The 22,243-nt window shown below is 41.8% G+C and overlaps 2 protein-coding genes across 10 annotated transcripts in view; one reads left to right on the top strand and one right to left on the bottom strand.

Moving 5' to 3' along the window:
• Positions 1 to 280: 280 nt before the first annotated feature.
• Positions 281 to 13,426, bottom strand: SKP2 (S-phase kinase associated protein 2). 3 transcript variants are annotated; one of them, XM_066988649.1, is made up of 11 exons: positions 13,268 to 13,426; positions 12,799 to 13,058; positions 11,647 to 11,758; positions 11,224 to 11,367; positions 10,791 to 10,946; positions 9,826 to 9,960; positions 8,434 to 8,532; positions 6,752 to 6,879; positions 6,101 to 6,152; positions 5,323 to 5,430; positions 281 to 2,210 (listed from the first exon to the last, which is right to left on the bottom strand). In XM_066988649.1, the coding sequence occupies exons 1-11, from the start codon at positions 13,273 to 13,275 to the stop codon at positions 1,997 to 1,999; spliced, it is 1,416 nt and encodes a 471-aa protein (XP_066844750.1). In that variant the 5' UTR covers positions 13,276 to 13,426; the 3' UTR covers positions 281 to 1,996. The 3 variants fall into 3 exon arrangements, with proteins under 3 accessions (XP_066844750.1, XP_066844751.1, XP_066844752.1); XM_066988650.1 differs by lacking the exon at positions 13,268 to 13,426 and adding an exon at positions 13,169 to 13,246; XM_066988651.1 differs by lacking the exon at positions 10,791 to 10,946.
• Positions 13,427 to 13,460: 34 nt separating this feature from the next.
• LMBRD2 (LMBR1 domain containing 2) overlaps positions 13,461 to 22,243 on the top strand; it is a 35,648-nt gene continuing 26,865 nt past the window's right edge. Inside the window, exons 1-5 of one of the 7 annotated variants that reach the window (XM_048051254.2) lie at positions 13,461 to 13,600; positions 13,938 to 14,008; positions 18,447 to 18,648; positions 21,333 to 21,560; positions 22,013 to 22,092. In XM_048051254.2, the coding sequence (XP_047907211.1) occupies positions 21,387 to 21,560; positions 22,013 to 22,092 (254 nt within the window). In that variant the 5' untranslated portion in view covers positions 13,461 to 13,600; positions 13,938 to 14,008; positions 18,447 to 18,648; positions 21,333 to 21,386. Of the gene's footprint in view, positions 13,686 to 13,937; positions 14,009 to 14,791; positions 14,868 to 18,446; positions 18,649 to 21,332; positions 21,561 to 22,012; positions 22,093 to 22,243 lie in introns of all 7 variants that reach the window. The other 6 variants (XM_048051253.2, XM_066988642.1, XM_066988641.1 and 3 more) reach the window with 6 other exon arrangements.

Genomic DNA, 22,243 nt, shown 5'->3' with positions numbered 1-22,243 from the left:
TAACCAATAAACCTGCAGTAGAGACACTTGTCCTCTTCCACCACTGAACCTAGTACTTCAGAAAACAAGTTCTGGACTATTCCTCCTAGTTAAAGCCATACTGCTGTCCCTGTTCTGTTCAGGGTTTTTAAAGCACTGTACTCTACTAAATACTATGCGTATAGGTGGTGATACTCTGTCCTTTAAACTACATTTCTTTGTCCAATGAATATCCAATGTTCTGCTTTTTTTAACCACACCACATGATTTGGTGGCAAATCATTAGTCATTTTGTACAGTATCACAATTCTTTAGCTCTTTATTAAATGCAAGACAAGTTATATGGGATAACATTGTATACAGGGAGAAGAATTACAATAGATTTAATTTTTCTCTTGAAGTCGTTTGAGACACAAATCTTAAACTGCAAACCAAAAAAGTAGAATTTTCCACACAATCTGCTCTGTACTACCGCATAGTCACTCCTGAACTTCCAATCTTTGGATTCAGATAGGAAGATACTACACCTATGCAACAGCCCCACAGTAACGTTACTTCAACACTAACTTTTTACTAACTTCAAACATCCATGAATAACTTTACCACTTGCTTATTGTGTTCATGGGAACAGCAATGGCATATTCATGCCCTACTTTTGCTCATAGGGTGCAAAGTTTTGCTCTAGGACTTCAAATAATGCTTAGCCTTATGCCTAGAACATTCCAGGCTCATGCAGGAGGACACTGATGATAGAGATCAATGTTTTATTTAAAGTAATTGCTTGTCCCTATTAACTTTTTTTTCCACCAGTTATTCAGCTTTTCCTTTCACAAAAAATAAACAAGACCGGCAGTTAGTGTTGAAGATGCAGCAAGTTAAATGATACTAAAAACAAGCTAATATAAAAGAGAAACAGATGTCTCTTAATAGCACCCAATGGAGTTCTTCCTTACATAATTACTACAGTGCAGTCCCAGGTTTTGTTGCTGGTCTGAGCTCTAGAACCATTTGAGTCCTTCTTCCTGCAAGATTTCTGCCAATGTACTAATTGCAGCCAAATGACATTATTCTTTGAAAGAACAGAACTTTTAAGAAGTTTTGATATTACATTCCTAATTCAAGTTCATAGAAGCAAGGAAAAGCTACACAAAGGTTCTCTAACACAATCAGGAAAATCTGGCAATACAACATGGACCAACTGTTGTTAGCCACTTTTACAGATGATTATTCTGGAAGGGCTTTTCAGCCCATGTTTTCCTATTTTCCATATTTTCCTAGAATGCTAAATACAGCAGTTACCTTTACGGTGTGTTAAAAACTTCACAATAGCTCCTTTAAACCACTTCTTACTTGCACAGTACTGACTTGTCTCTTCGGTGCTTTCCCGTAGACTTCCCTTCCAATGCTCCCTTACTGTTTCCATGATCAGTGAATCCAGACTCACTCTTCTGTCCCCCTCACAGACAGTGGTTAGCTTCTTATCTTATTGTACACCTTGTTCAATTAAGAATTTGAATAGGTAATTAATAAAATCATTATTAATTTTGAGTTCTGCAAACAAGACCAAGAGAACTCCTTAATATGCCTTACTAAGGCATTCTGTACCTTTGGCAAGTCTTTTCAGGAGTTGTAGAGCTGGAAGAATTAATCAAAAGCACCTTTAGAACACCTTAGAGTAACAAAAGCTGCATCAAAATCTGCAGCTCAGAGGTTGAATCTGCAGCTCACAGAGGGGTTCACAGAGGCTGAAACTGTTTCATTACAGTGATTGTTTCACAATTATTTTTTAAAAAATAAGGCTTTTAAATTTCTACAATTGCTTACAGATCATTAGATTTCTAAAGGCTTTAAGAGGAAAAAAAAAACAAGTGTAAAAATATTTATAAAACTACATTAAGGCATAAGACCAAGTTAGAACATTTTATAAAAACAGTACTATAATTAGAGGTGCTCCAGCACTCTGCTTCTCATGGAGCTTCACTACACATGGTGTGTCCATTGCATCCATCATACATGATCATAAGCCACTATGGGTTCTCAGCGTCAATCTGCATTTGATGCCCCAAATCTCATGGTTCTTTTTAGCACCAACAGTTGGCCTTGCAATAGTTGTAAAATGTGAACAATTGATCTTCATGTCAGGAAGCGTTTCTTTGAGGAGCTGTAGGGAGCTATCAGTCACTATTCCAAATACCTGAAGAGTCTTTAGTGACGGAATTTCACCAAGTTCTCTAGAAAGAGAGCAGTAAGAAATTGATTATTAACCTAAAAGCATATTTTGCAGTCTGTACCCAAACTACATGAATGTACTTCTATTAATTTTTTAGAAATAAGGTCATTACTTGAGATAAATGTACTTTCTTATTTAAAAAAAAAAATCACGTATTCAGTTGAAACATTTTCTGTACTAATAACTCATGAAACAAGTTGGATAAATTGTGGTAAGGCACTGGCACAGGCTGCCCAGAGAAGCTGTGGGTACTCCATCCCTGGAAGTGCTCGAGGCCAGGTCGGGTGGAGCACTGAGCAAACTGGTGTAGTGGAATGTGCTCCTTCTCACGACACGGGGGTTGGAACTGGGTGATCTTTAAATTCCCTTCCAGCCCAAACCATTCTGTGATTCTATGAAATTGCTTCTTGCTGTTCTCTATCTCATGAAAATAGACTGGTTCACCTCCCTTCATTCTCCTGGAATTAAATATTTAGAACAAGTAGAAGGAATTGCCCCATATAAAGTTTCAGGATGTTGCTCGGAGGACACAAGGCTCTAGGTACTAGCAGTCTCTGACTTGTGATGTTTAGAGAAGTAGCCAGTCCTGGTTTATTTTACTTCACGCTAAACTTCGTGATAAACACCCAGTTAACTCCAAACTTGTGTGGCATTTGCTGCTCCATCTGGATGCATACAAGACTATGGGGCCTGATGGGATTCATCCCAGGGTGTTCAAAGACCTGGCTGATGTCATCACAGGACCTCTCTCGATTATTTTTCAACTGTTTTGGGAATCTGGAGAGGTCCCAGTTGGCTGAAAGCTGGCAAATGGGGTCCCAATTTTCAAGAAGGGCAAGAAAGAAGATCCTGGCAATTACGGGCTTGTCAGTCTCACTTCAGTGCCTGGTAAAGTTATAGAGAAGCTTATCCTGGGAGTTACTGAAAAACACCTGAAGGACAACACAGTCATTGGTAACAGCCAACACAGGTTCACAAGGCAAAGGTCGTGTCTAACAAACTTAATGTCCTTCTATGACAAGATCACCCAGCTAGCTGACCAAAGCAAGCCAGTTGATGTAATCTTTCTGGTTTCAGTAAAGATTTCAATACTCTCACAGTATCCTTCTGGACAAAGTGACCAGAACAGTTAGATAAAAGCATAAGATTGGTGAACAATTGGCTGATGGGTTGGGCCTAAAGGGTTCTTGAAAATGGGGTTACATCAGGCTGGTGACCTGTCACAAGTGAGGTTCCCAAGTGCTCCATTTTATGACCAGTCCTCTTCAATGTTTTCATAAATGATTTGAAGGTTTTTTGAGCAAGTTCGCAGATGATACTGAATTGGGTGGAATTGTTGACTCTGTCAAGGGTGGGGAGGCCTTGCAGAGTGATCTGGAGAAATCAGAGAGCTGGGCAATCACCAACAGTATGAAGTTTAACAAAAGCAAGTGCCAGATTCTGTACCTAGGAAGGGGAAACCCTGGTTATAGGTACATTCTGGGGGACGACATGCTGGAGATCAGCCCTGCAGAAAGGGACCTGAGGGTTCTGATCAACAGCAAATTGAACATGAGCCAGCAGTGTGATCTGGCAGCCAGGAGGGCCAACTGCACCCTGGCATGGCACTGCTAGCTGGCCGAGGGAAGGGATTGTCCTGCTCTGCGCTGGTGCGGCCTCACCTCCAGTACTGTGTGCGGCCTTGGGTGTCACAGTATAAGAATGACAAAACTGTTAAAGAGTGTCCAAAGGAGGGCTACAAAGATGGTGAAGGGTCCAGAGGAGAAGACATATGGGAAAAGCTGAGGTCCCTGGGTTTGTCCATCTCAGAGCAGAGCAGGCTGAGGGGAGGCCTCATAGCGGTCTGCAGCTCCCTCACGAGGGGAGCGGAGGGGCAGGCGCTGAGCTCTGCTCTCTGGGGACAGCAACAGGACCCGAGGGAACGGCATGGGGCTGGGACAGGAGAGGGTCAGGCTGGGTGTTAGGGAAAGGTTCTGCACCCAGAGGGTGGTCAGGCACTGGGACAGGCTCCCCAGGGACATGGTCACGACACCAACCTGCCAGAGCTCAAGAAGCCTTTGGACAACGCTCTGAGAAATATGGTCTGATTTTTGGGTTGTCTTTTGGGGACTCTGGAGTTGTACTCTGTGATCCTTGTGGGTCCCTTCTAACTCGGATATTCTATGATTCTATGACAGCTACCACCAGGACAGAAAAGGTTCTTCAGATTCTGAGTCTTGTTCCTCTCACAACCTCTTTGTTCTGCTTGAGCACAGGGTATTCTTCACAGGACAGTGAGAGAAAGGAGTGAGGAGAAGCAGTGCAGACCATTTTAAAGCAGTAAAATGCTGTGTTCCTACACATCCATTATTATTAAGGACTGAGCCTGGTTCCAAAGTGCCCTGTTTGTCACAGAATCCCAAAGGAAAGAACTACAGGCTTGTGAACCAAGAAAAGCTGGGCAGTGAGAGGCTGTGGATTATTGCCCGGTCTACGAGTGAGAAAACTACATCCTACAAGACTCTTAGGTCAAGAGAGAGCCTTGTCCTTGAGGGTGTATTCTTTGAGACCCAAAACAGGATAGAGACAGATAGATATAAAAGGCAGGAAAAAAAAAAAAGAAAGAAAAAAGAAACAGGCACACAACTCCAAGCTGTGTTTCAGTGGCAACCAATAACTGGTAGGTGCACACAAAAGCAAAGGAATATGCAGATTCTGACACTGGTCAGCAAGTACTTTGCACTCTGTTAACTCTTCTGAAGGCAAGTTATCCATCGCTGCATAAAGCCTAATATTGACACTAACACTGATCATTGGCAGGACTGGCACCTCACAGCAGTAAGATCCAGCAGTATAAGGGGAGACAGGACGCATGTGCTGAGCAGCAAGTTCCGTTAGTACAGACTAACACCATGGAAAGATTATCTCAGCTACCTTTGGTTCCAGTCTGTATTCTCAAATGTACATGATCTAGTAGTCAGGTTCTTTTTTTTCAGTTCCTTATTCCTAATTTAATTGATCCTACCAGCAAGTTTTTCAAACAATACTTGCAATTCCTAGGCCAAAAAAGAAGCAAGTATAAATTAATTTATCCTCTCTGAAGGGCAAACCAAAGCCATTAAGGTGTTACTTACACTAAGGCAGCAGGCGATATTTGGTAGCATCGGCTAAGACACAGATGTTGTAGAAATAGGAGTTGATGAAAATACTGGAAGCACTCAGGCTTCAACATCACGCTGTCACTGTACATGGGAGCACATGAATTAGAAGTTGTCCTTTAATTATAAAGCAGCAGTAAATTTGAGATCTCTAAAATTCAGGCTGAGAAGTTTAATGAATATCAACTTGTTTTTCTACCACTGAGGTATTTTTTGCTTAACACAAAGTAGCCCATTTCTAATGTGTGTGTTGGATTCTGCCTTTCACTGAAGTGCAAGTGAAGCAGCAGCTGCTCTGCAGGTACACGTGCTGCAGCAGAAGTCACACCACGAAAAGCCAGTTACTTTACACATCGTTTCACAGATTGTGACTGACTAGGTCAAAATACAACTTTTATTAAATGGTTCTAAGGCCATGTCAGAGCTGAACGAAATCCTCACTAGGGTACTAAACTCATAAGCTCTGTGTGTCTAAATGCTTCCTTCTGTTCTACCTATTGACTGCTTCACTTGTTAACAAATCCTTTAAATATGTAACATTCACACTCCAGTAACAAAACCTTTAAGTTAGTTACCTGCTCCAGATTAAGTTACAACAGATAGTAGATCTTTTGTAGGTTTAGCCTAGAAAGCATTTTTGTCTGCGCAGCCCTACTCAACTACGCATTTTTGCTATATAGTTACTGCGGAGCAATACCATTAGCAATCCCCTGAACCCTAAGGACTTAAGGACTAGCTGTACGGGACTTCTTACCTTAGATCTAAATGGACGAGAGAAGGACATCTTTCCACCAAGGTTTTAACATCTGAAAAGAGGTCACTCAGTCAGCTCATCTTGTCATCAACAAGACACACGTGCTTTATAAAGCATATACATTTCCATTTATGCAGCTATTAGCAAGCAAATAAGTAATGTTGATCATTGAGATTATTTGCCTTCCAAATCAATTGGTATCTGTAGGACATTGTGTCATGGTGAAACTTAAGTAATTACGTCTGTACTTTTCTGGATGATGCCTTCAGCACCCACAATAGCAGAAGCCTTAATTTAAGAAGACTCCAAAAATTAAGTTCCCTCCCACAATATCTGAAAGGCTGATTCATAGGGGAACACTGGATCCACTGTGTCCTGCTTGTAGGACTTCAGAATTTCACGCTACACCTTTCAACTGAGCTTCCATGTAACCATTTGTAAATTCAGAAGACAAATTATGTCACTCCTCATGGCTAAGCCAGTGACATGAGTAAGATTCTCTGACAATGAGAACATCAAGCTACACAGAGCAAAAATCAGTCTTTAGTGAATGATATTTCCAGTACATACGATAGAAGCCAATCAGAAGAAAATATAAAGCCTGCTGCTTTATCCCTTAGTGGGATAAAGGTTTATCATGCTGCTATTTACCTGATATTTGTAGATTCTGTCTGTATCCACTTAAATTTAGTTGGGTTACTTTTGAAGTAACGTGACTGACTGCTGCTTTGACATGGGTGGCTGTAAAGTCACACCAGGACAAGTTTAGTTCCTCCAACCTATACAAAAATGAATAAAGAGCTGTTTGGAAGAACAACTGAAATACAAGTTTTTGTCTTAGAAGTATCAGCTGAATTAGATAAATACCAGAACTCAAACTGTAATACACCTACAACCAAAGCTACTGTATTAATGAATACAAATTTCACCATGGCAATAATTAAGCACTGGAGCAGGTTGCCCAAAGAGGCTGTGAAATCTGTGTTTGGAGGTTTTCAAGACCCAACTAGAGAAATTCCTCATCAGCAGGGCCAGTGATGAATTTAGACTCTGCTCTGGGCAAAGAGCTGAAGTGACCTCCCAAGCCCACTTCTAGCCAGAATGACTCACTAATATTGTAGGAAGTGAGACACTCTTTTCATCTTGCTTTTGGTTGGTGACCTGAACCTATTCCCACTGAACAGATGTTCACACTGAGAGGAAAAAAGGCCTTTCGCTATCCATTATTAGCATGGATCAGGTGACCAATTACTTTTAATTAGTATAAAATACTTTATAATTTTATATTAGCATTGGCCAGGTAGTGATCTTAACTCAACTACACGCTTGATTACCTATAGCCTATCACCACTCAGGGACAAAGTATTTGTTTTGTGTTTAGCTGCTGTGGATGTAACCCAAGGATAAATGCACAGTGAACAGTGCAGCCAGAGCCTGTCAATTGTTATGTAATAAAAAAATGTTAAGAAATTAAAAGCCTTCCCTCCCCCAAAATATCACTGGAGAACACAGTGGCGAAGCCAACAAACACTGTACTGTCATAAAAGAAATGATCCTAGGTTGTCCCAGCATTCCTAGCCCAGATCAGGTTTGCCATCTGCTGTGCACTGTGCAGAGACTGCCTTTATCTAAGGACCTCATGATCCACGTAATCAGACCAAGCTACAGAAGCATTATCTACCCATGAGAGGCAGAGAATGATTAAGGTTTTGTCTGTCCACTATCTTGCTGCAATTTGATTAAAACCATGGTTTTGTAGAAGCAAAAATGAAGGAGATTATCCAATCTCACAGGAAGTCAGCGAAGATCAGGGCATAAAACCCAGACCTACTGGAGCACAATTCAGCAACTTCCTGTCAGCAGATGGTTTATTCTCTGGAACTTCATAAACTGAAGGATTATTCTACGGATGAAAGGGCACAATGTTTTCTGACATTTATGCTGTACTCTGATTGCTTAGACTCCACTCTTCTAAAAACACACACCTTCACACTTTGTGAGGATGACATATTGCTTTCCGGCAGATAATCAAATTTAAAATGATAATCAAATGGATGTTAAGTGGGTTTTCAACAACCAAAAAGACTGTTTAAGGAAACACACATAACTACTGACGTACATCTTTGCTATTAAAGAAGAAAATAACTGGATGGAAGGAAATTATCTATCTACTCAGCTAATAATCAACTGTTAGGCATTTGAGAATACAAACAGACTTGTAAGAAAGATAGTAAGAGATGAGTACAGTTGGAATGCTGATGGGAAGATAAAAAAGGATAATTTTTCTCAGGACTAACAGTAAGCAGGAATACCAAAAGCTATGTTTGTCTTACATAGAACAGCTGCTCAACATCAACTCCAGGGCTTCTGCAGAAAACCCTGAGCACCCACAGAGATTTAGTCGTATCAAACTGGTATTCTTAGCAATGCTTCTGTAGAAGAAAAAAAAAAAAAGAAAAGTCTTGATAAAACTCAAACGTTGGAACATTGCTAGGATATGTGGTAACGTTTAAGAGCTAAGACTCCAGGCACAGAATTATTTGTTAAACACGCAACACCACATTTTTTGTAAACTGACCTACTTAAGAATCACTAGGGATCTCAACTCCATACCTGCTGCATCACAGCACAACTTGGAAAAGGATACTTCTGTATTTACATCGTGGTCCTGACACATCTATATGTTTATAAACAAAGTTTAAAAGGAAACAATTCTTTACCACCATTTCCTGTGGTATCTCACTAAACAAACACCATGGCTTATTTGAGATGATTGCACCTCTACAAAAGATAAAACAATCATCTCATTTCGGAATTACCTCTCCAAACAGTGTCCCCCAAATGCACTTGTTTGCAAGACTATGGCAGATGCGCAGTTGGTGATACCTGGAAAAAACCTTACACCTGTGTACCTGTACACAGGACAATAAAATTCTGTAATCAGTGCCTAGTTAGTACATGATTTTCAGATGCTTTTTATCTAGCATCACAAACCAAGCAATACTGGTTTATTTGCACTCTGGTGTTTCTCCCAGTGTGAGGAAGGTTATCAGAAAGCTCAAAAGCAGAAAGTGGGACACGCAGAGCCTTGGCCATCTGAGCTGGTTCCTGGCACCTCTGCAATCACCTGAAGTGACTGAACAGGAGGTTGACTGCACACCCGTAGTGTCTTTCCTGTTTAACTAAAAAACAGCTCATCTGCCTGACAGAGTCTGCAATTTTTCAGATCCTCATTCTGAGGGTCAACAAAGTAGTGAGAAATGGTGCAGAAGCACACAAAGCATCTGGTAGGAGACTTGCTGGGACCCCTCAAAATATGAAAGAATATGTATGCTAAACACAAAGCTGTCTTGCGAGCACAAAAACTAGAAAATAAAAGTAGCTCTGCTGTGCAGCCTTGCTGCAGCAACAGCAAAAGGACAGACAAGTCCTACAGAGAAGAGCAGTTTCTCTAGGCTCCCCCTACCCTGCGGAACAACAACAACAACAACACACCATAAACTCACTCACTCTTTTGGAGCAGTGTTTCCTCCCGACCTGATCTCTTGGACAGACAGGAAAGAGGCTGCTTATCTAACCCACCTGCTAACTCTGCTGCCTAAAATTGGCCATTTTAAAAGACTCCCACACAGGGCAACTCTTAACTACATTCTTCCCCTTGCCTGCACAGAACAGTGTCAACAAACAGAAGTTATTTACCAAATGTTCCCAAACGTATTACTCACTTGACGATGTCATCAGAAAGCACTAGTCCCTCCAAGCTGAGATTCACCAGTCTTTCGCACCGACAAAGAATACTCTGGAGATCTGCAACAGACACTGTGCAGTTTGACAAATCCATGTGTTGAACTCGGAGAGGTCTAAAAAGAGGAGAAAGGCAGATTACTAAAGCTGCACTAAAATCCAGCTCCACAAATTCCACATATCGTAAAAGTACATAATACTCTAAAAGCATGCAGAAAATAACTATACTTTTGTACTTTAGCTGCAGGCTGCTCATATACCGCTAAGATTACTGGCCCTACTGCTAAGCTACCAGCCAGAACTACTGAAATTTTATCACACTGAAAGATGTGTGAGGAGTGGCTGAGGTCCCTGTTTTTTTTTCATCTCAGAGCCGAGCAGGCTGAGGGGAGGCCTCATGGCGGCCTGCAGCTCCCTCACGAGGGGAGCGGAGGGGCAGGCGCTGAGCTCTGCTCTCTGGGGACAGCGACAGGACCCGAGGGAACGGCATGGAGCTGGGACAGGGGAGGGTCAGGCTGGGTGTTGGGGAAAGGTTCTGCACCCAGAGGGTGGTCGGGCACTGGGACAGGCTGCCCAGGGCAGTGGTCACAGCACCCAGCTGCCAGAATTCAAGAAGCCTTTGGACAACGCTCTGAGAAATATGGTTTGATTTTTGGGTGGTCCTTCGGGGATCAGGAGTTGGACTTGATGCTCCAACTTGTGGGTCCCTTCCAACGTAGGATATTCTATAATTTTACCTTTGTGGTACTTATAGGATTCACTGCAACTGCTGCAAATCTATCCTGCTTGGATTTAAAGTTTTTTTGGGCTCACATTCAAAAATATTAAAAAGACTGACAATTTTTGGTTCAACAAGAAATAGCTTGCAAGTGTATGCCTGTACTTGAAATATACCTTCAAAAATCACACTAGCTTGGTTTTAAATAACTGACTGATGAATGCAAACCTTATTTCAACCCCACCAGTGACAGGACCCACAGGAACGGTGTTAAGCTGAGGCAGGGGAAGTTTAGGCTGGACATCAGGAAGAGGTTCTTCACCGAGAGGGTGGTTGCACACTGGAACAGGCTCCCCAGGGAAGCAGTCACTGCACCAAGCCTGTCTGAATTTAAGAAGTGATTGGACTGTGCACTTAGTCACATGGTCTAAACTTTTGGGTTGATCTGTGTGGTGCCAGGAGTTGGACTTGATGATCCTTATGGGTGCCTTCCAACTCTAGATACTATCTTATTCTATTCCTACCCACTGATCAACTCTTCCACTCTTCAGATATATGATAAATGCTTCTACTGGTGGAGATGTTAAAACTAAATATACACAGAGAAACTGTGAAGTTTGAGACACAGTTTCAGGATCCAGTACACAGAGAAAAGTCTTACTTCGTGGTTTTAAACAGCGGATTCCCAATACACGATCTTGGGCAGCGGAATACAGTAACACCTGCAGGTAGCAACTGTCCAATTACTCCTGGCAGCAGATTTCTAGAAGTCAGATCAAGGGTCTGCCAAAGAGATTCATCGAACCTAAGAAGCAAAGTTTTACTCATTAGTTAGCAAGGAAGGGTCAGAACTGTGAGCATAACCACACAAAGTCTTCAGTACCACAAAAGACTGAGAGGAGGGAAAGTCATTTAATAAAATCTAATACTACTAAACTATTTGAGTTGGTTTTGATTATATATACTTACAACACACATACAGAATAAATTGAATTACATATGAATAGGCAAGATTAAAACCAAATAATTTATCAATATGCGGAAGCAAAGTTCTTAGCGTTACATGATGAGAAGTAATACTTACGAGAGACGATGCCATCTCTTGCAAATCATGGAAACTTTCAGCAGGTCACTTAGGGGCAAATATGCAAAGATTGCCAATAGCAGTTCATCTGGAAGTGCATCCCAAGAAATACCTTTAGGGAAAGAGTGAACACATTCTAGTTAACATTCTAGTTAAAGCCGGCTCATTTCTGCCTGCTAATCAGATGCCTTCTTTGGCTTGGTTGTCAGAAGCACCACTGCCGTCCGTCTGTCTGCCTGTGGGCTGTATGTACATCACTACTCATAACCCTTTCACCTCTTCATTGAAGAAGGATACTTCAGGAAACGAGAATCTTGACTACTTCCTTTGTATTCTATGGCTTGTACGCTTCCTCAAATGCAGGAGAGGTAAGACAAGTCTAAAAGGTCACCTCAGGAATAAAGAGCTGAACTTCTCGTCTCCTTTTTTTCCCCCCTACTGAAACGCCCACCCACGTCACACACGTCGGGCTCCCAGAAGGGGGCCCAAGGTGAGGTATACATTTGCACGGTACACAGACAAAGCGGGTAGGTAGCACAAAGTGCTCTTTAAAACACCCACACTGACTGCCACCCCCCATGAATTGTATGAAAGGCCGTGGTGCAATTCTGACTCGTAATGAGTTGATGCAGAGCTCCAGAAGGCGCTGCTGTTCACCCAGGAAAGCTTTCTGGATGGTGGAGCTCAAGAACAGCTTCCTATGACCCAGCACTTGCCCTCACTTAAAGGGGGGGCCATCTGAGGACATTCCCATCTTTCATACAGCAGCCTTCTGTCTGCTGAGAGTTCTCTAGTTTGCAATAGGTAGTGGCGGCATGCTGAAAACCCGTTTTGATACCAGGGGCAGGAACACACCACCCAGAAGCCTCACACCCCATGCAGCACTGTCCCTGCAGCCCTGTGGCAGGGTCCTGAGCAGTGCTCACAGCTCAGCTCCAACAGGACGAGCGCAGCTGCTGCCCCTCTCCCTCCCTTCACGGGTGCAGACGTACAGACATGCATCCTTTGCTCTCGAGGGCTCAGCCTCTCGTTTCTAAGATGCTTATATGAAAATATCGAGTCCCTGGCTTCAGAATTACACGGGGGGCGGCAGCACCGGAGGCTCGCTTATATTTGGTGGGACAACAGAAGCCAGGAGCGGCGTGTGGGTACCTGGCTCTGCCTCTCGGAGCAGCCGAGGCCTGCGCACGATCACAAAGTCCTTCTCCTTCTCCTTCACCTTCTGCCTCTTATGCGGGGAGCAGGCGGCCACCAGCAGCTCCTGCGGGGTGTTCTCGCTGCCCAGCCTGTCCTTCTTCAGCACCGACACCCCCATGCCCGACAGGAACTCCGCGGTCCTGCCCGACTCCCAGTCCCAGGCGAAGCCGGATGAAACGTTGCTGCCGGAGCTGGGGATCTCCTGAAGATGTTTCCTGGGAGAAAACCGAAAAAAAAAAAAAAAAGAGAGAAAAAAAAAAAAAAACAATAAAAAGAAACGGAGTCGTACCGCCAGCCCGCCGCGGGAGCCCGCCTCACCCCTCACCCCTCAGCCCGGCCGTTGGGCGCCCGCCGCCTCCTTCACCCGCGCGACAGCCCCGCGCGCGCAGCCCGCGCCCGGCGAGCACGCGGCGCCCGCCCGCACCTGTGCATGGCGGCGGCGGCGGGAGCGGCGGGAGCAGCAGCAACAGCGGCGGCGGCGGCGTCGGCGTGCAGCGGCGGGACAAGGTTGCTCCGCCGCGCGCGCGGCGCCCGCCGCAAAGCCTCTCGGGAGTTGTAGTCCGGCGGCGCCTCTTTTGCGCCCGCCTACCCCCGGGCGGGGGCCGATGACGGCGACGACAGAACGAAGACGACGACAGCGACGAGGAGGGGCGGTGGCGGCGGGCGGTTGGCGAGGGGGAAATGTCGGCCGGCTCGCTCGCTGCAGCGCGGAAGGGGCCCGGAGCGGCCTGAGGCCTGGGCGTCTGAGGCGTCCCCTGTGAGGAGGGCGGCGAAGGCGGCGCGGATGGAGGGCGGCTGCGGCCCGAGGGGGGGCGGCTGCTGAGCCCCGGGCGGCGGCGGCGGTGAGGGGAGAGGAGTGGGGAGAGGGAAGGGGAAGGGAGAGGGAAGAGAGGTGAAGGGGGAGGAAAGGGGAAGGGAAGGGAAGGGAGATGAGTTGAGGGGAGAGGGAAGGGGAAGGGAAAGGAGAGGGAGGGAAAGGAGAAGGAAAAAGGAAAAGAAGGGGAGAGGGAATGGGAGGGGAAGAGAACAGGCATTGGAATCAGCATCTCCATTTTTTTTTTTGTTATTGTTTTTCTTTTCTCCCTTTTTTTCAGGGCCCCCGAGCACCTGTGTTATGAGCACGCATCTTAGTGTTTGCTAACCGTCTCAAGGCCGTGCCCTGCAGGTCAGTGAGTGCACAGTCCTGTCACGCTGCGTTTCTTTTAGTAAGGCGGTTCGTTATGCTATCGTTAACGCTTTCTATGCAAACTACACGCTTTGAAATTTTTGGGGATGGAGGCCCAAATTCTGAGCACACCTACAGCTCGGCGCTGAGTCAGTAGCCTGCTTGTAAATGCCACCCTTTGTGTAGTCGGTGGTGGCGGGGAGAGGTGCCCGTAAAGCCAGGGATGGGAATGAAACGCGTGGCAAATCATGCACAGCTGTTAAGTCGGATGTCGTCAGTGGGGCGACTCAAATGGGCAGTCATGTAATCTTTAAAAAGAATGAGTGGTAACCGGTTCTGTTTTAACTAAAGGCACAGATCAGTTATTTACTGGTTGTTCAAGCAGGTAATCAAATGAAAAAGAGTGTTGTTTTTTTTTAGTTTTAAAAAAAGAAGCGGGTTGTATTTAACCCTCTGTTCAGCAGCATCTCTTCCATTTGTCAAACCTTTTAATTTCACAGGAAACTGAAAGCAGAAGAATTTGCTGAAAGGGGTAGAATTCAATTATAACCTTTTTAAAGCTCTAAATTTCCAAATAGCGTGTTTGTCTTACGGCAGTGTTAGGGTTGTAATCATGTGACTGACCTGAGTGACACCTGTTTTGTGTGAGAGCAGTCGTCTGGCAGCCTGGGGTAGCAATTTCTGTTCTTTTTCTGTATTCATATTGTAACTGTACAGCTTTCATATCTTCTTCAATTTTAGTTCCTTCAAGCAGATTGTCTTCTTCAATATGTTTTTTTCCAGAGTATTCCCCTCAACTCTATGAAAGCATCAGCCTTTGTGGTACTTAATATTCTTTATTAGTGTGAGACAGTGCCAAGTAAGTGAATAAACTTCCCATGTGTTTGTGCTGCTGGTCCTTGCTTGCTGTTGACCACAAAAATCTTTATGTTCCCTAACAGAGCATTTTTCTTACACCACCTGGTTTCCCATCAAATTAGAGAATGCTGCCACTTTGAATGGACTCAGTGCAGTATTTATATTTTATTGTCATTAGCTGTTATGAAATGTTTTTCCACACAGTGTTTAAAAACAATTAAATGTTTAATCATTTTAAAATATTTTTTTACATTTCAGTATACTAATGGTATAGTATTACTATGGTAATACTAATGAAACATCAGTCAGTACATAGTCTGACTAGAGTTTCTTAGAAGAACAAAGCTATGCAGATTATTTTCTTGATTCACCTCAGAGGTTATTTCTCCCAAATAGTGCAATCAAGTAACTGCTCTGGTCAGTTCTCTTTGGCAGCTCATGGTTTCTTTCCTTAGATAGCTTTCTCTTTGTGCTAAGATTTGGAAGCGCTTCCTTCATCTGTCTGTTGACTGCTTATAAATTCCCCATGCTGCAAAGGTTACTGTAGAACATGGAAGTTGGAGGAAAAAGGAAAAAAAAAAAAAAAAACATGCTAAGCAAACTTGAGTGTGATGATGTCTGAAGGGATTATTTTTAAATGTGGCTTGACCTCTTGTTCTTCCCTTTTTATGATTTCTAAAATGTGAGGTTAGCCCATTTTATTCTTTAAAGATGGAAGCGTCAAAATCTTAGTGTTGGGCAATTCTGTCAGTCCAAAAAATTTAGGCATTTCTGTACAGTCTTACTTAGGGATTCTTGACAGCATAGTTTTGCAGTGTAGGGCAGGCTTCAGAAGCACGTCACAGGTGATGTGGCAGATTTTATTTTTCTTTTGCAAAGGTAAATGTGCTGGAAGACATTCAGTGGGAGCTTGGAGATTATTGCCCCAGAGGTAACTGTGGAACTGGCCACTGATGTTTGCTGGAGATGGTAGCTTTGGGTTTATACTTGCCCCAGAGCTGTGAATTCAGCTCACGTTAGGAGATGCTGTTGCACAGACGCTTTTTTCAGTATGCTGTGGCTCTCGTTTAGTATTGTCCATTACTGTCTTTGGTATCTTTTCCATAGTTTGGTAACTTCCTTGATGACAATTTTTTTCTGATGTAATTTTGGTGTTAAAGTTTTAAAACACAGAATTAGGCAAGGAAATCTTTAGCTACTTGCTTCTTCTTCAAGGGTTTTAACTGAAATATCCAAGATTTCTAAAAATGTAATTTTTTGAATTTGATTTGATGATCTTTACCCTATAATATTTCAAGAAAAGCAACAAAAATAGGCTTTGGTAGTCTAACAAAATGCCTGAGGTACCTAAGACAAGTAAACTAGAAATATGATAGCTGTCTTTATTTCCAGCTTTGAAGGAATGGGGAGAATGGCAGATTGGCAGACTGATCATCTGCTTCCTTTTGAATTCCTGAAAAAAAAACACCTCCAGCTGGAACAAAAACTATTCCTAAGCATCTAGAATATAGCAGATCAGTAAAAGACAGCATCGGTTTGTCAAGGACAAATTGTTAAAAATAATCTTATTTCACTAATAGGCCTACTATATATGGGAGGATAAGTAGATGTTTGTATTTGAGCTTTAACAGGGCTTTTGGTTCTGTTTCTCAGGATGTTTTTGTAACCAAGCTGGGGAAGAACAGTTGGGAACAGCTACTGTTGTGGGGGGCGCAGAGGTAATTGAATGAGGAGGTCAGTTCTTCGTTAGCTGCTCTTCAGGATTTTCAGTTTCCATACTGAAATAATGTGATTATTACAAATGAAGTGGGCATGAAGCTAGGAGGAATTGCAGGCCTTATGGAGTGTGGTAGTGGAAATCAAATTGTCTTCAAGACTCAGAAGCCAGCGGGAGGGAGGGGATACAAATCATTAGAGTTGTGTGGTGGGCTGCACTTTAGGAAGAGCAGTCAGTTACACAAAAATACGATGCTGTGTTTCTTAGAAGGAAAGAATTTGGGGGCCATAAGGAGCAGAATGCATATAAGGAATGTCATGCAAGTCATACCTCTGTATGTTTCAGTAAGATGTGTGAAGCATTTTTTACCCTCAGTTCAGGCATTAGCTTGCATGCTGTGTGGTTTCTATCTCAGTGCAGAAGGAAATGGGGAAGCTGTGCAGACTGTCAAGGACAACCCTGAGACATCTGCAGAAAGTTTGATATAACAAAAACTGGGAAGGGCAAAAGCAGCAATTAGATTAGTCTGCAAAATGAACAATCTACTAGTAAAATAACAACCTACGAATTTTGAAAATAATAAACCTATGGTACAGTCTAATCTGGAATTTCTGATTAAAGAGGAATTGGGAGTCTACTTTAGTGAGACCAAGGGGCTTCCTTCACAAATAAGCATTACTCTTTTCAGGCGTTCTTTAATGATATAATGTCAGTGTACCTCTGTTACTAAATACAGTGCTATATAAAAGCTCAAAGAAATTATAGTTTTTGTTTCTGCTGTTTCATTTAGTAATTTGAGTATTTCTGCACCAGGCTGAGTAGTTAGTTCATTTGTAATGTAGATGGTCATGAGCTTGGTTAGTCTTGAGGTTGGCAAGGTAATTTAAGACTTGATGGTAGGGAGTTTCCAAGATAATTTAAGTGTGAACTGAACTCTTGATGGTGCTTGTTAAGAGTTATTAGCTGGGTTTGGACCTCAGAAGATTTCATGTCAGAATTTTGAAACTTGTGTCCTGTATGGGGGTAACCAAACTCTTCCATTCATGAGATTAAAAACTTACTATTTTTGCCTGTGTCTGAAACAAAACAAGAAAATTCTAAGCCTAAACAAGAGCATACCCTTGGTTTTTACTGGCTCATTTTCATTCCCAGTGTCAATTTTCCAGCTTTTGATCTTACTTGTATTAAATCGTAGGTGCTTTACTCCCCAGAAATGGAGTGTGCTGATAGGTGCTCTTCCCTTCAGTGAGGAAACTTGTTATGTCTTCTAAGTGCTCAAGGAGCATTGTCTAAGCAGAGACAACATTCTGAGCGAGTTCATTGATTTCAGGAGAAAATTCTTTAAGGGTTCAGGAATTTCAGCCAGCTGATACTGTGGAGTCATGTGCTAATAGTGAGAAGCCTGTCAAAGCGAAGAAACGGAATTATGGGAAAGCAGTTTACCTTTGAGCTAATGACCAGGTTCAGAGGCAAATGCTGCTTGCCACAGAGAGGCATGCCCTGCAGTAATATATTTTAAGTCCTGATACAAGTAATTCTAGTACTGTGGGTCTCAAATATGGCTGTCCTATTAGGCAGAATTTTGTTCGCAGTAAGAGCTCCTCTCTAGCATTATGCTTCTCACCTTGCATTTAAGCAGTTTGTGTTAGGAACTAGTTTTAACCTATTTCTGTAAAAAATTTTTTGAACTGAAATTTTGAAAATGTGTATACGTTGTTTCAAAACAATTTGTCATTAGTTGTAGTCTGGTACAATCATAGTTATTCAGGTTGGAAAAGACCTCTAAGATCATCTAGTCCAACCTTTAACCTAGTCCACCACTAATCCATGCTACTAAGTTCTACCTCTACATCTTTCTTGAAGACCTCCAGGCATGGTGACTCAGCCACTTCCCTGGGCAGCCTATTCCTCTGCACAACTGCTGCACAACTTTTTTGATAAAGAAATTTCTCCTAACATCCAACCCAAACCTCCCCTGATGCAACTTGAGGCCATTTCCCCTCGTTTTGCCACTTGGTGCTTGGGAGAAGAGCCTGATCCCTGCCTCACTACAACGTCCTTTAAGGTAATTGTAAAGTACAGTGAGGTCTTCCCTGAGCCTCCTCTTGTCCAGGCTATTGAAGCCCAGCTCCCTCAGCTGCTTTTATAAGACACATTCTCTAGGCCCTTACTAGCTTCGTTGCACTTCTCTGGACACACTTCAGCACCTTGATGTCCTTCTTGTAGTGAGGGACCCAAAACTGAACAGAGTGTTTGAGGTATGGCCTCACTAGGGCAAAGTACAGGGAGACAATCACTTCCCCAGTCCTACTGGCCACACTATTCCTGATCCAAGCCAGGATGCAGTTGGCCACCTGAGCATACTGATGGCTCATGTTCAGCCAACTCTCAACCAATACCCCCAGCTCTCTTTCAGAAGGCAACTTTCCAGCCACTCTTTCCTCAGCCCTGCACTGGGGGTTGTGCCCCAGATGCAGGACCCGGCACTGAGCCTTGTTGAACCTCATACAGTTGGCCTCTGCCCATGGGTCCAGGCCACGCAGATCCCTCTTCAGAGCCCTCCTGCCCTCAAGCAGATCAACACTCGCACCTAACTTGGTGTCATCTGCAAACTTACTGAGGGTATGCCTTTCAAAATGATGCCTTTCATTTTGTATTTTGAGAGTTAAATTAGGAGCCAGGTGAAGAGCAAAAAAGATGTTGTTTACTTGGATAACTACGAAGTTGCTTTTGTCTTTGAAAGTGGTTGAAATTATGGTACAACTCAATTCCTTCTTTATTTTAGAATGTTTGGTGCATGTTTGTAATCTTTTTTGGATCCCATCATGGTAGAAACAGTGCAGCATCTTGCACAAGAAAATTTACCTTCAATCTTGATTGCAGCTCTTTAGGTATGACTGGTAAAAAGTTGTATAGGTGTGACTCATGGAGCATATGCTGTATAATGGTATTTACATAGCATAAGGTGTGGCTATAATAGGCACCCAAAGCTACGTATGTCAGATAGTACTGGCTTAATGAAGTAAATATGAATGGAGAAGAAACGCTTCTTGGTGGAATTCACTATTATACTAGAAATAGGAAAGATTTTCTGTTTTCTGAGGAAACAAGAATGATACAATAGAAAGCACAAGGACATGCTCAGAGTAAGTTACAGAGAAATTAGTTAGGTATCCTGCATTCACGATTTACAAATTGTCTGTCCAAAATGTAGGACAGGCAGATAGTAAGGGGATGCTTTGACCTCACATTAGAAATAATTAATAACGAGAATGATTCTAATTAGAATTATTAGAATAATTAAATAATTAGAAATACTAATTATTCAATAAACATACTAAGATGAATAAAAGATAAAAAGTGCATGTATGCATTTCTTACAAGATACAAGAAGGTAACTCAATCTGTTTTCAGAATATGGGATGCTCAGTGGACAACAGTTAACGGATTAAAAAGACTACTTTCACTGTTTGGAAATTAATTACAAAAGGAGCACAATGGGGGAGACCAATCCTTAGGAAAAAATCACAGAATAACCATTTTCTTTATTGGAAATAAGACAACTTTCAGTTGTGCTTTCATACATGACATACCTGCTTAAGCAGTGTACTGAGAGCTTAGTAAATAAGTGGTTTACTTTAACAAGTTCTGAAGGAATTGAAAAGTAAATTGAGGGAAATTTTAGTAGTATCCTGTCTTTTAAATCTTTGAAATTCAGTCAAAAGTGAAAGCAATTAAAAATACGACAGTGAGGAAGCCGTGCTAAAAAGTATTTCAGTTGAATGAAACCAGCTAAAATGGTAACTTTGGTGGAAAGGCAAACCAGTCTGACCAGAAAAATAAACATTATTATTTTTTAATATATGAAGTATCTGTGATTAAAATGATACTTGTAAAAAAAAAAAGAATAAAATCAATCTAGAAGCATTTTAACTAACCATGTAACAAGTTGGTGAAATTTTCTCTAATAGATTTGTGTAGCTCACTGGCCCTTTACTTAATGACATGCCTGTATGAATATGGCTAAGTATTTCCAGCAGTCCTGACTGTAACAGAGTAAATAAGTGCAGAGAAAAGAAAAGTGTAGCAAGTCTAATATGAATGAACTGAGACCTGTGCTCTTCTGAAGAAGAGCAGAAGAGGAGTAGGAAGGTGAATTAATCAGCTGGTATGTTGTTTCTTGTTACGTGAAATTTCAAATCTAAAAAGAGCTATATCACAAGTAGACTAACCTATATTTCACTGTATTTTTATGCTCGATTAACTAAGAGTGGAAAATTTAAATGCATGGTTGAGGAACGGTTCATTTTAAAAAAGCTACTTTTTAGCTTTCTGGAAACATTTAATTTTTAACCTTTCTTTTGTCCAAAATAGTTGATTTCATCTGGAAGGGGGAAAAAAAAAAAAAAAGGAATAGCTTTTCTTTTAGAATTTATACTAATCCTGAAAATTAGGACTATAGTCTTACTAACAGACAGAAGAATTGACTTCTGGATCTTCTGGACCACAAAGATGAAATAGAGTAGTTCTGCTGTGTTGCTAGAAATGACAAATTGGAATGTCATGATATTTTGATTTCTGCAGAGAACTTCAGAGCACCTTGCTGAAAATCTTGTTCGTGTTATCAGAGTCCTTGTGTGAAATCAGAAAAGTCTATTATTGTGTTTAAAAATGACCGTTAAACAGCTCTTTTCTGCATATATAATATACAGATATTTTAATGTAATTAAATGTTTTCTTGTGTTACAGTTCTGATCTACTTTCACGTGAGCTGCACTGTGTGGCTGGAGTGATCCTTCAATAATGAGTGGTGCAGCTTTGGGACTTGAGATAGTATTCGTCTTTTTTCTGGCCTTATTCCTACTTCATCGGTATGGAGACTTCAAGAAACAGCATAGACTGGTGATCGTAGCAACATTACTGGCTTGGTATCTCTGCTTTCTTATTGTGTTTATACTGCCTCTGGATGTTAGTACGGTAAGAAACTTGTAAGGTTTTCCATTCTGTTGTGTAAAATGTGTATTTCTTTTTTAACTCTTAATTGCAGTAGATAATATCTTAAAAAGCAAATAATGTTTTCAGATAGTATCTTTTTAAACTAAACACATCACTTTTTTCATGACTGTTTCTCTGTTTACAGTCAATTTTGTTAATTTCATCAGTAAATGAATCTTTCAAATGTTTTAGAATTTTTATAGAATTTTTTTAAAAATCTGTTTCAACAGCATAAAAACACTTTCAATTTTTTACTTAATTGTCCTGCTGATTAAGTGTTGTTTTGAGTGTTAGATAAATTGCTCCCAAATGTAAATTCAGAGGACAGGAATTGTCTTTAAAAATGGGACTTGTTATTTTTAGATTAACATTGTATTTTTTGCTTGTCACTGATGGAAAAAATATATATATCTATATGTATATTTGTCTTTTAGACAATTTATAATCGATGCAAACTTGCTGTTAACTCCAGCCCTGCAGAAAGTAATGGCTCTTACGTTACTCTTGCTCCAAGGTATGAGTTGCATGTTTTCTTTGTTAGAATTCTTAAAGAAGTATTTTATGATTTTCTTTTTTTTAAATGATAGGAGTGTACTGTGTTTTTAGGACTAATAAACAAATGTTATTTGTGTGATGTGATATTTGAAGACAGTAAGCATACAGGA

The sequence above is a fragment of the Anser cygnoides genome, chromosome Z (assembly GCF_040182565.1).
Source record: "Anser cygnoides isolate HZ-2024a breed goose chromosome Z, Taihu_goose_T2T_genome, whole genome shotgun sequence".
In the NCBI taxonomy this organism is placed as follows: Eukaryota; Metazoa; Chordata; class Aves; order Anseriformes; family Anatidae; genus Anser; species Anser cygnoides.
The sequence above is the reverse complement of the archived record's forward strand: the minus strand, read 5'-3'. Positions and strand labels throughout refer to the sequence as shown.